General features: G+C 36.3%; 1 protein-coding gene across 8 annotated transcripts in view; it reads left to right on the forward strand.

The window, feature by feature from the left end:
- Lcorl (ligand dependent nuclear receptor corepressor like) overlaps window positions 1–12,448 on the forward strand; it is a 148,482-nt gene that overhangs the window by 119,276 nt on the left and 16,758 nt on the right. For 4 of the 8 annotated variants that reach the window (XM_075943618.1, XM_075943619.1, XM_075943622.1 and 1 more), the window contains one exon: window positions 2,265–7,194. The exons of 3 other annotated variants lie outside the window; for them this stretch is intronic. In XM_075943618.1, the coding sequence (XP_075799733.1) occupies window positions 2,265–7,071 (4,807 nt within the window). In that variant the 3' untranslated portion in view covers window positions 7,072–7,194. Of the gene's footprint in view, window positions 1–2,264; window positions 7,195–12,448 lie in introns of those variants that run through there. One more of the 8 variants, XR_012907284.1, reaches the window with a different exon arrangement.

Here is a 12,448-nt window from a genome sequence, read left to right on the forward strand (position 1 = left end):
CTCTGTCTCAAAATCACAATTTTAAGAATTTTACATAATTACTTGAGAATAAATTCTGGGTTGGAGATTCACACATATGCCTCTTCACTCATTACATTTTTCTTTGAGATTCTAAGGTGGAACAAAACAGAGGGAAAAAAGCCTTGAAACCAAATAAGACTATTTTAAAATTCTGTAATTTATTATTGTAGTTATCCACCAGGATATATAAGATAAAATCTAATATCTGAATATATTTGTACTAATCTCTTGTTCATATTGCTAAGTGAGTATCAGTGACCACTGATATTTTTCAACTTCCAGTATAAAAACTAGCAAACTGAATAGGAAAACTCTTCCTTTAAAAAAAAGATATCCTTGGAAGATCAGAAAAGTCATATAGACGCCAGTGGTTTTCATAATTTTATGAGATTAACAAATTGAAATTATAACTTTTTTATATTACTTAGCATTTGCTGCTTTTTGATCATTTACATTTTGACAGGGCTTATTTATTTTTATATTGGGAATTGCACCCTGGGCTTTGGACATGCTAATCGGCACACACTCTCCCATCTCCTCACTGCTTCTGTACAAGTCATTTCATTAGCAGCATTTTAGGAACTGTTAAAAGGATATATTGTAATTACATAAAACATACTCTAAAAGTTTGTAAACACTCCACTTATTACTACTTAATAAGTATGCTTAGCAAGCCTTAGCATTATTTCAGAACCTGTTTGAATCTACTTAGGGTGTGTTGACTTTTCTTTTGCTTGTCTGAAATCATAAATTTGACTTGCTGGAAAAGGATATAATTTTCTAATATTTGGTAACTATCATTTGGTGTTACCGTTGCTCTACATTTTTTAAAACTTTTACATTGAATCTTGAGTTATTTCTTATCATTGTACACTCTGCAGTATAAAAGTAGATTTAAAAAAATATTTACAGAAGGGACCAATACTGGGGCTATATATCTTCTTTTGTTTAGAGACAGCACTGAACTTTAAGGTCTTTGCTTACTTTGGTTTATTTTCACTTTGTTTGCTTCTGTATGTCAGAACATGTTGCTAGTCTCACTAAAACATTTGTAAAATATGATAATTTTTTCAGTGAAATTTTGATCACATGCTCAGAACTTCCTTCGGTATTTTTTAGTACTCAAACAACATAATTGTATAAAACTCAGTAAATTATTCGGTAATAGCTATAGAGAAAGTTATTTCAGTGTCAGGTAGTAATATAAAAATATTGATTTCACTGCTATTTTAAAACAAACCCCTTTAATTTTTAATACCACAAACATAGTGTTTATTTAAAAAAAAGAAACACATTCTTCAATTGAGTCAGTTGTAAGTAGTTTATCCGAATTACAACCCTAAGTAACATTTTTTTTCAGACTAGGAACAAATGACAGGCACATTGGGTTAGGAGAGAAGGGCTGTTCCCACAGAGTTTGGTGATGTTTCATTAAAATGGATACTTTTCTGAAACAGAATTCCTTTAATATATTTTATTCTTCTTGCTGCTGGTATTGAATTAAAAATATAGGCTTCTATATTGTTGATAAGCAATCCTGGGTTTTAGTTAAAGTCAGATATGTATTAGTTTCTGTGGTGGGGCATTTTCCAGCATTTGAAATTTAATAATTAGGTAAGTAATACCTTTAGTTTTCCTATGTCTTCCATAGTTTTTAAAAATCAGTTAAAAGTAGATTTAATTTTTAAATAGCTTCCTTTTTCTTTTATATTCTTCCTAGGTTAAAATGACTGCAACTTAATCTCAGAAATTTGATAACTTTCTTCATGATTATGCAGAGCTCTCTTAATATTACATTTCTTTTTTACTACCTACCAAAGTATTTTAAATAAAAATAAGATTTTACTCCTTACCTTCCTTATTTGCACTAACATGGACATGATAATTATAAAATATGGCAAAGTGTCGTACTTTACAAAAAAAATTTATTCCTTCTGAAGCACTTTTCCTAAAAGTTTATTAATATATCCAAAATTCTTAATATTACCAATGTGTTAATGTAATAATGTGGAATCACCAGCTTTGTATTGCAAAGGCTTCACTTTGACTCCTGTACTTTGTTATAGGAAATTACTTACCAGTGCTTCATACTGTTTCTGCTATAAGTAACCAAGATGTCCTTGCAGTTCCGTCTGTAGGAGTCAGGAGTCCAGCAATATCAAAATACGTCATTCAAACGCTGTCAAGAATTATAACTCCTTATCTTTGCTGTAATTCATTTTTTGTTTGATTTTTATTTTTAGTTCAACTGTTGATGCAAAATCAGAGGAAGCTACTAAAATGGAAAAAGGAAAATCAGCATTAAACAAAGTTTTGGAATCTTTGTGCATACATCACCATCAACAAGTTTTGGCTATGTTGAAATTTCTAGTCCAAGAGCAGAATGCTGCTTCTATTTGCTGTTGTAACTCATCATGTACTGTGTCTTCAGAATCTCAAAAACCCCTATTCGGAGATGATTTCCATGGTCTGTTCTGTAGCTGTGAATATAGACTGGCAGAAAGAGGGTGTTTACCCAATGAGAGACAAAGCCCTGGTTTAATGCCTCTGCCAGTCTGTATTAAAGAATTACATTGTCTGTCTTGTCAAACTGTAACTGTTGAACACATTAAGACAGTAATGAATAGTGGTATTGAAAGCAGTTATAATGCACACAGGTGCTGTTGTGGACAGTTAGCAAAGAATAACTCGACAAAATCAGCCTTTCATAGTCCTCTTTTGTCAAGGGAAGTTTGTGATCTTTCAGTCAGTCTTAAAGATGCCTGTAGATCTCGAAGTCCCTCCCCCCCACCATTATCACCTGTGGAGACTGGAGGATTTGAAAAGTGGAAAGACATCGTCTCAGAGCTTTCAACCTTAGAAAATAACAAACTTGAGTCAAGCATTAATCAGCCTCCATCTCTCACACCAGCCGAGATAAGCATTCACAAATGTGATCAAGACAGCAAAATAAATAAAACTAAGCAGTCCAGTAACTTTGATTCTGTGCTCTTGGATACCAGCAGTAGTTATACCTCAAATTATGAAGAGGGTGAAACAGCTGTAATTTTTCAAGATTTAATGGATCGTATTAATGAAAAATTAAAATCAATAGAAACCACAGATACATCAAACCTCATAAAATTATCTAGCAGTGATTGTGATTCAGATAATGATTTTAAATTGGGAAATTTAATAACATCTCTCTTGCACAGTGCAACAGCCAGTGATTATAGTTTTATGGAATTACTGAGTCAACATGATAAGAAGGTAGAAAATAAAGTTATTCAAACAAGATTTCGAAAGCGTCAACAGACCTTATTTGCCATGCACAACTCTCCTGATTCACCTGTGATCAGAAGGCAGTCTTTACAGATAAAAAGAGAACTTGCCAGTCTTGATGAAAACTTTCTGAGGAAAAAATACAGTGAAAAAAATCCAAGAAAATTGTCATGCAATGATAAGATGCTTTCACTGAACAAAGAATTCCAGGCTTGTCAAGAACCTTTAAAAAATTCTAAGAGCTTTCAAGATGAAAATCATACAGAAACAGTTTCTTCACCAAATGATGTAGCGCCATCACTGCAGGTACCTCTTGAGAGCTTAGGAACTAGCAAGGATTTTGATCAATTTTCAGAAAACATTAAAGCAACTTCATCTGAGAAAATGAGCCAAAGAAAATCACCAGAGAAATGTACAGCTGAAAAACTGACTGTACAAAATAATAGTAAAAATACAAAACTAGAAAATACTCAAACACTTTTGAGAACGGATGCTCCTTGTCTTTTAAGCAGAACTAAACGAAATATTGTGCCTCCAGGGTGGTATTCTATATATGTAACAAACAATTCTGTTTCCAAAAAATTCCCTGAGGGCAAAAGAGTATCAGACTCTGCTCACAGCAAAGATCCAGTCAAAGATCCAACTGAAGGTCTCCAAAATAAAGACTTAAACAAAATTGCAATGAATTCTAATTTACAAGTTGTTGTGGAGCGTTTGGAAGACACAATAAATATGACTCAGAGGTCTTGGACTAATCAAGCACAATCTGAAGGATTTAAAGCCTCCAAGAAATTTATAGGAACAGATGGTAAAGACCAAAGTGGGACAGATTTGACCTGTACTTTAAGTAGAATGGCTTGCAAAAGCCAGGGTTTATCAAAATCTGTAATACCATCTAGCAATAAAAGAAGTTATGATATGCCTGTAATGGATTTGAACAAGAGACCTCATAATCCAAAAATAGCACCCATTTTAGAGAGGTGGGGCATGACATCCAGTGTTGAAAGTGTGCCAACAAAATGTGAAGGAATTGAAAGTTCTGTTTCTAACTATTCTAGTCCTATCAAACTCATGTTTTTATCTGAGATTAAAAGCAGTGAAGGAATCAAATATACCTTAACTTCAGTCAGCACATCACAGTCAAATGCTGAGGTTTCTTCTCACAAACATAAAACCCATCAAGTAAGTGGAAGAAAAAGAGAAGTAAAGGAAGACATACCATGCATTAGCTTTGAAGATTACAGTTCTAATCATGATATTAACTGCCTTCAAAGCAAAATAAACAAATTTAACTGTGTACAAGAGGCCACACCATCATCTGCAGAGTTTATTGACAGTTTAAACAGTGATAAGCCACAAGAAGACCCTGAGGGAAAGTCAAGTGGTGGTGTTGACTTACCATATAAAAGAAAGCCAGGGAGGCCTAAAAAAATTGGCCCCCAAGTTGTGAAACAGACTAAACGACCAATTGGAAGACCACCCAAACCTAAAGCTGATCAAACAGATGTCAGTGTTGGCCAAAATGAGTCTTTTAATGCTGGAAAGAAAAATCTAGAATGTCTATCAGAAGTGAAAGAAGGTCTTTATAGAAAGAGTATTACTGTCACTGTTGTTTATGGAAGGTCAAGAAGAACTAAGAGATGTGTTTCTGAAGGAAGCATGAATATCAGCAACATCTCATTGAACAATGATATCTCTGACTTTGCAGTTAACTCTAGTAGCCTCAGAAATGCTAAAAAATATGAGACTGACTGTGGTGGAAGTCTAAGTGCTGTGTCAAGATTGACAACTGAAAGTGGGGTTTTTTATTCTGACTTTGAATATGTTAGACCCATCAAGACCAAGTCTATGATCCCTCAGGCTTCCAAGAACATTATTCGACCAAATCAAAAGCCTTTGTCAGTTGTTAGGAAGCCGGGGAGACCTGCAAAAGTGAAAATCTCTGGTATATCCGTGACTGTTAGTAGAATTTCACCTCAGGAAAGAGAAGTAAGCCTTAGCAGCTGCTTACCTCCTTTAGAACAGGAGACTATGTTAGAGAAAACTTGCCGAGAAGAGAAGCTTGACCAACAGTGTAGTAAGTTAGATAAGGTCAGACCCACTGATGTTGACATATTTAAGAATGAATCAAATAGTGATGTTGTTTCTATACCTCCAAAACATTCAATCAGGGCCAGAAAACCTTTCCATTTCTTACATTCACTTGCATCTTCTGGCTCGCTTACTTACAAAAGTGGTTTGCGTCATAAATCATGTAAACTCCATTTGCAGAAAGGCAAAAGTCCAAAGAAGAAATACAGGCAGTCAAGTTTTAAACTAGCTTCCAAAGGATTCCCAGGATCTAGATGTTCAAGGAAAGCAGAAAAATGTTTGGAAGATAAAAAATTAATGTCCATTTCTGAAGTATCCTTGGACCCTGTTATTTCTTCTAGTCCTTTACTCAAATGGTGGACTACTTCTGCTTCAAATGATTCATTGTTAGAGGAATTGAATAATAGATTTGAACAAATAACAAATGCTTGGGTGCAGGTGAGTAGAGATGAAGCTCAAAATTCCATTCATAGAGCAGGCTCCACTGAAAGCCATGGTTTTAAAGCAGCAAGCCCTCTGGAAACTTGTCTTGTAGATCTTGAAGTCTCACCTGTAAAAATGCTTTTTCAGAAAAAGTATAATTTGAATGAACTTTGTACCTGGTTTATGCAAACAACAGAAACACAGTCCCTTTCTTTAGTTAGAAAAGCAAATGCTCGAAACCCTTTGGAAGTGATAAGTACCAAGGGCATTAAATTAGGGGTGAAATGCTGTGGGTTTAATGCCAGCCCCTTCAGGAAGCACTTTAAAAAATTTGCTGTCTCCTCTCCTTCAAAGTCAGCAGGGAAATTCCATATACTACATAAAATGGTTGGCTCACCACTCTTAAATGTGAGAAGAAATTTAACACTAGCTAGGTTGAAAAGGACTGAGTTTAAGAGTTTGCACTGTGAAAGGTGGAGAAAAGAGAAAAAGCCTCACAGCCACAGAACAATTGATTGGAACTCAAAAAGAAGGAACTTAAGATTTTCCTGCCAGAATCAATTTTTGACTAAGACAGAGAGGGAGACAAATGCAATGACATCACTCAGTGGGAAAAGTACAGTGGGTAGCCAGTGGGCCTTGCCACCGGAAACCAGAGTCAACTTTCCTCAAGAGAGGGTGGCAGTTAATGATGTCACCACACCTGATAGTTTAGAGAGTAAAGTTAAGTCAGAAACAAAGGAGAATGGAACAGGATGTGGCCAGACTGGTTCTGAAAAGGGACAAAGACTAGAAAATGTGTTTTCCAATAATTGGAAGTCAAAAACTTTAAAAGACTGTAGAATATTTTTGAGGAAGATCAACTGTCTTGAACACAGAAATACTTTTAAGCTAAATACAATCATTTATTCTCCTGAATCTGTTGACAGTGAGATCCAGGTGCAAGGAGAAGAATCAAAGCGTTTTAATTTAAGATCCCATTCAGCAAGGCAAAATTCCTTTAAAACACAAACTAAAGAAAGAGGAAATGCCAAAGCAACTAGTCCTGCAAGTGATAGATTGACTGATGAACTTGACAGTAGTCAGTTAAGTAAGCAGGTTAATTTTGAAAAGAATCCTGATCATTCTGAGGCTCTTAGCAAATTAAACAAAAGAAAAAGATCACCATGGAAGACCACAGAAATGCCACCTAAAAGACATAAACGACAGTCTTGCAACAATGGACAAAAGACAAATTGTACAAAATCACAAGTAGGTAAGTTTTTCTCTCCTTAATCTTAAAGTTTCATTGTAGGTGCCTTGAATAAAACACAAGCTGGATAGTGGATAGAAAAGGAAGAGCTACTTGGAGTCTAATTTATTTCTAAAATATTTGAACAAACTCATTTTTTGGCACCTAGTATGAAAGCCCTGAAATTAGGTGCTGCTAGATGTGGTGCACTTGGCCACTCGGTATCAAACAAATACATTAGAAGAGACATGAAGAGCTTCTTGAAAATATCCATGAATATATTGATAGATGACTGTGACAACTAAAACTTCACTACCACAGGCTAATACATGCTTTTCCTTCTCAAAACTAACTGTGATGATATGCAGAAAACTGCTAAGACTCATTTAAAGACTGTGACACTAATCTTAGGGTGTAAATCTTCCTTATTAAACTGTTACTCCATTTGATATTGCTTTGAAAACCTGCTGCAAGACTGCTTATTAAAAAAACAGTAACTAAAAGTTTCTCAATGATCAACAAGTATGTTAAGTGGACTTCTGTGTTTCAGATATTGAGCTCAGTTGTATATATATAAAGAGAATTCCTTTGTAGCTGAGCAAGTCACTGTTAAAGTCATGTCAAATTTAGAATGCAAACAAATTAAATTGTAGGAAGGTGCCTTACATGGGTACCCCAGGGAGATTATTACCCTTTTGAATGTAAATGAAGTGAAAACATGAACATAGTAGTTGCCAGCATAGCTATTTCCATCTGTTTTTCTAGTAGGTGCTGGACAGTGCAAGATACTAGAGATGGGAGACCATGAGAGAATGCCAGGTTACATTTAGAAAGAATATTTTACGGTTTGTGTTCATTTTTACATTTTATATTTTAGAGAAGTCTTTGAGGGTTGAGGGAAGTATTGGTGTCTCACCAGAGTCGATAGCATCAGGTCTCATTTAAACATTCAACACGCCAGGCAGTGGTGGCAAATGCCTTTAATCCTAGCACTCAAGAAGTAGAGGCAGTGAATCTCTGTGAGTTCAAGGCTAGCCTTGTCTACAGGATGAGTTCCAAGACAGCCAAAGTTACATGGAGAAACCCTCTCTCTGGGAAAAAAAATAAAATCAAATGCAGCAATTAAGTTGAAAAGTTTTAAATACGCTAATGATTTTGTGTGTACCCCCAATTCAACTAGGTAAATAATTTTAACATGCAAAATTCAGGACTATGTAACATATAATGATTAAAATTTTAAATATCATGAAATGACAAAATGCTTAAAGGATGTCAAAGTAGAATATCCATTATGAAAGGTAAATAAAAACTAGAAAGAATAACTTGCTTGTGATCCTCAAGAAGGCTAAAAAATAACATAACAAATGCCATGTCACAAAAATACCTAATAGAGAATTTTTAAGCTTATAACTTACCTAAAATATGTATACAAGTTTCACAAAGAATAAAATACAGTTTCATTTTTACTTCTGTTTCATCTTCATCTCATGTTACAGATTTTCAAAAGTAATTTGCATTAATTCATTTTACAACAGAACCGTATTTTATCCTTGCAGCTTCTCACCCATTGTATTTCCTAACAATCAAACACAATCTTGCTTTAATATTATTCTTTACCCTGCCAAATATAAGATTACCCTAAAACAGGAAGATGGAGAATATTTAAATATTACTTTTGCAAATTAATTTTAAAATCCTTTTGGGGTATTTAAAAATTAGCATCATATGAAGAGTTGTCTTTCACCTTTTCCATTTTAAAATCTGTTAGTACTGTTTCCTGTTCTGCTTAAAATTTTATTCATCTTTACTGATAACTTTCCTTCTTTATTTTTAACATCCTTTTTTAATCAACAAGATCATTATTTTTATAAAATTGTATTTATAACAATATTTGTTATGTTTATGTGATTTTTAAATGTTTCTTGCAGTGTTGTGTTCTTTTCTCATTATTCTTGGCAGTCCATACTCGTTTTTGCCTTTCTGGAAGTAACACTAAAGCTCATCATTAGTTTTATGTGTTTTCTTTTGCATAGAATAATTAGTGGCCGGAGACTTGAAGGACTGTTAACCACAGGACTTTTCTAGAAAATTTCTTGGGCAATGTATGTTTGACTTTTGAAATATTTCTATTGGTGAAAAAGATTTGTTTCTATCATGAATGTTTTGCCTTTGTACATATTAACTATTCCGATGTGTTTAATACTAAAGATCTCACTGCATTTTCTTTGCTCTGTATTAAATGTAGACATGGGGAGAAAGGCAAGTGCAGTTCTATCCTATTGGATTTCTCCTGTTTAAGGAATGGCTACAATATGTTCTTAGTCAGTGTGGAAAGTTCAGGAAGTTCCGTTTCATCTAAGTGAGAAAAGGCGCACACATTTATATAAATAAAATTATTTTATGTTGTGAGTAGGAAACAGTGATTAATGTCATGGGTCTTTCTCTTAGAAAACTTAGGGTTTTCTCATAGAAAACTAAATATGCATTGAAAACTGAGTAATGTGACCAGGAAAAAGTGACCTGATGGAACATGAAGAAGGGAAATGGAATTCAGATGCATCCAACATTGCTACATAAGTAGTGAGACTTGAAAGAGCCTCAAATACTAGAAACTAATAAGTGGTGGGCAGAGTCTAAGTAGAACAAATTACACGCAGAAAATTTAGTCAATAAAGCTGGGTCATTTGGAACAGTGACTAATTAGTCAGAGCTAAGGTACAAAATAGGGAATATTGCATTGGTCAGGCTGAAGGTATAAAATCACAAAAGAATCACTGGGGGAGGCACTGTTTAAATGGTGAGGTCAGCATCGGTTAATAGGGAAAAACGTTCTAAGCACTAAGTAGAAGATAAATTTTACAGAAGTCTGAAATAAATCAGTGCCTTAGTAAAATAGAGGAATGAAAGGAAACATCAGAATTGAGCATCTAAATACACTTTAAGGGTTCGGTTTTAGCTTTAGGGGTTTAGATGTAGTTAGTGGTTTCTAAAAAAGATGTTAAACAAGGTAGATAATGTGAGTTCTGTGCAGAGATGAGGGCTGAATTGAGACAGACTGGCAAATCAGCAAGTCACTGGAGTAGGAGATTGATTCCTCAGGGTAAGACTGCAGGGTCCTAGCATCCCAGAGTCGCCCCAGGGTCCAGGAAACAGGTGCACATGAAATGACGCTGATGAAAGTAGTCAAGAGGACAGAGACGGAAGGAAAACGTTGTCATAGAGGAGTGTAAGTTGTGCTTAAGTCAGTTGTGATGAGTGCTGAGATGGCCCAGTGATTGCAGAAAGGGACTGTCCTGCTGGAGGAGGGAACACATGTACCGAGTAATAGACACAAAAGCCACCTTCAGTGTCAGGTGCTAAGTGCTCAAGGAGGGAATGAATATATAAAACCAAGAACCTGTGAGGAGACGGGAGATAGAATGGTGGGTAGCATTTGCTGAGATTTAAACATTTGAAATGTTTAAAAGCCAGTAAGAAACAAAAAGGTCGAATATATGAAAATGAGAGGGGTAGCCCTGGGATTGATAATTGAGTATAAGACCAGAAGTTCCTATTTCTCTTAAAGTGGGAAACAGTAGGTGGGGATAAAAGTCAGTAACTCAATGGGCAGAATCTTGAGATATTAGAATTTGTCATATTTAAGACTCAAAGTAATCTGGGGCTAGGGGATGGTTTAGTAAAGTATCTCCTATGGAAGCATGAGGACATGAATTTGAATCCCCAGAATCTATACAAAATCCGGGTACAGAAGTATGTACAACTGTACCTCCAGCACTGAGGAGGCAGAGAAGGGTGCATGACAGGAGCTCACTGGGCCTCTTTCAGGCTAGCCAGATCATGAGTTCAGTTTCAGCCAGAAAACCTGCCTCAAAAACTAAGGTGACAGACTATATTAGAGGAAGAACCCATTATTGACCTGGACTCTCACATGCACACAGCATGTGCACACATTCACAGTTGATATATACCCATTATTGACCTGGACTCTCACATGCACACAGCATGTGCACACATTCACAGTTGATATATAGCCATTATTGACCTGGACTCTCACATGCACACAGCATGTACACACATTCACAGTTGATATATACCCATTATTGACCTGGACTCTCGCGTGCATGCACACAGCATGTGCACACATTCACAGTTGATATATACCCATTATTGACCTGGACTCTCGCACACACACAGCATGTGCACACACTCACAGTTGATATATACCCATTATTGACCTGGACTCTCACGTGCATGCACACAGCATGTGCACACATTCACAGTTGATATATAGCCATTATTGACCTGGACTCTCACATGCATGTACACAGCATGTGCACACACTCACAGTTGATATATACCCATTATTGACCTGGACTCTCACATGCACACAGCATGTACACACACTCACAGTTGATATATAGCCATTATTGACCTGGACTCTCGCACACACACAGCATGTGCACACATTCACAGTTGATATATAGCCATTATTGACCTGGACTCTCACGTGCATGCACACAGCATGTGCACACATTCACAGTTGATATATAGCCATTATTGATCTGGACTCTCGCGTGCATGCACACAGCATGTACACACACTCACAGTTGATATATACCCATTATTGACTTGGACTCTCGCGTGCATGCACACAGCATGTGCACACATTCACAGTTGATATATAGCCATTATTGACCTGGACTCTCGCGTGCATGCACACAGCATGTGCACACATTCACAGTTGATATATAGCCATTATTGACCTGGACTCTCGCGTGCATGCACACAGCATGTGCACACATTCACAGTTGATATATACCCATTATTGACCTGGACTCTCGCACACACACAGCATGTGCACACATTCACAGTTGATATATACCCATTATTGACCTGGACTCTCGCGTGCATGCACACAGCATGTGCACACATTCACAGTTGATATATAGCCATTATTGATCTGGACTCTCGCGTGCATGCACACAGCATGTACACACACTCACAGTTGATATATAGCCATTATTGACTTGGACTCTCGCGTGCATGCACACAGCATGTGCACACATTCACAGTTGATATATAGCCATTATTGACCTGGACTCTCGCATGCACACAGCATGTGCACACATTCACAGTTGATATATAGCCATTATTGACCTGGACTCTCGCGTGCATGCACACAGCATGTACACACACTCACAGTTGATATATACACATTATTGACCTGGACTCTTGCGTGCATGCACACAGCATGTATACACACTCACAGTTGATATATAGCCATTATTGACCTGGACTCTCGCGTGCATGCACACAGCATGTGCACACATTCACAGTTGATATATAGCCATTATTGACCTGGACTCTCGCGTGCATGCACACAGCATGCGCACACATTCACAGTTGATATATACACATTGA

This window comes from Microtus pennsylvanicus, chromosome 12 (genome assembly GCF_037038515.1).
Source record: "Microtus pennsylvanicus isolate mMicPen1 chromosome 12, mMicPen1.hap1, whole genome shotgun sequence".
Classification (NCBI taxonomy): domain Eukaryota; kingdom Metazoa; phylum Chordata; class Mammalia; order Rodentia; family Cricetidae; genus Microtus; species Microtus pennsylvanicus.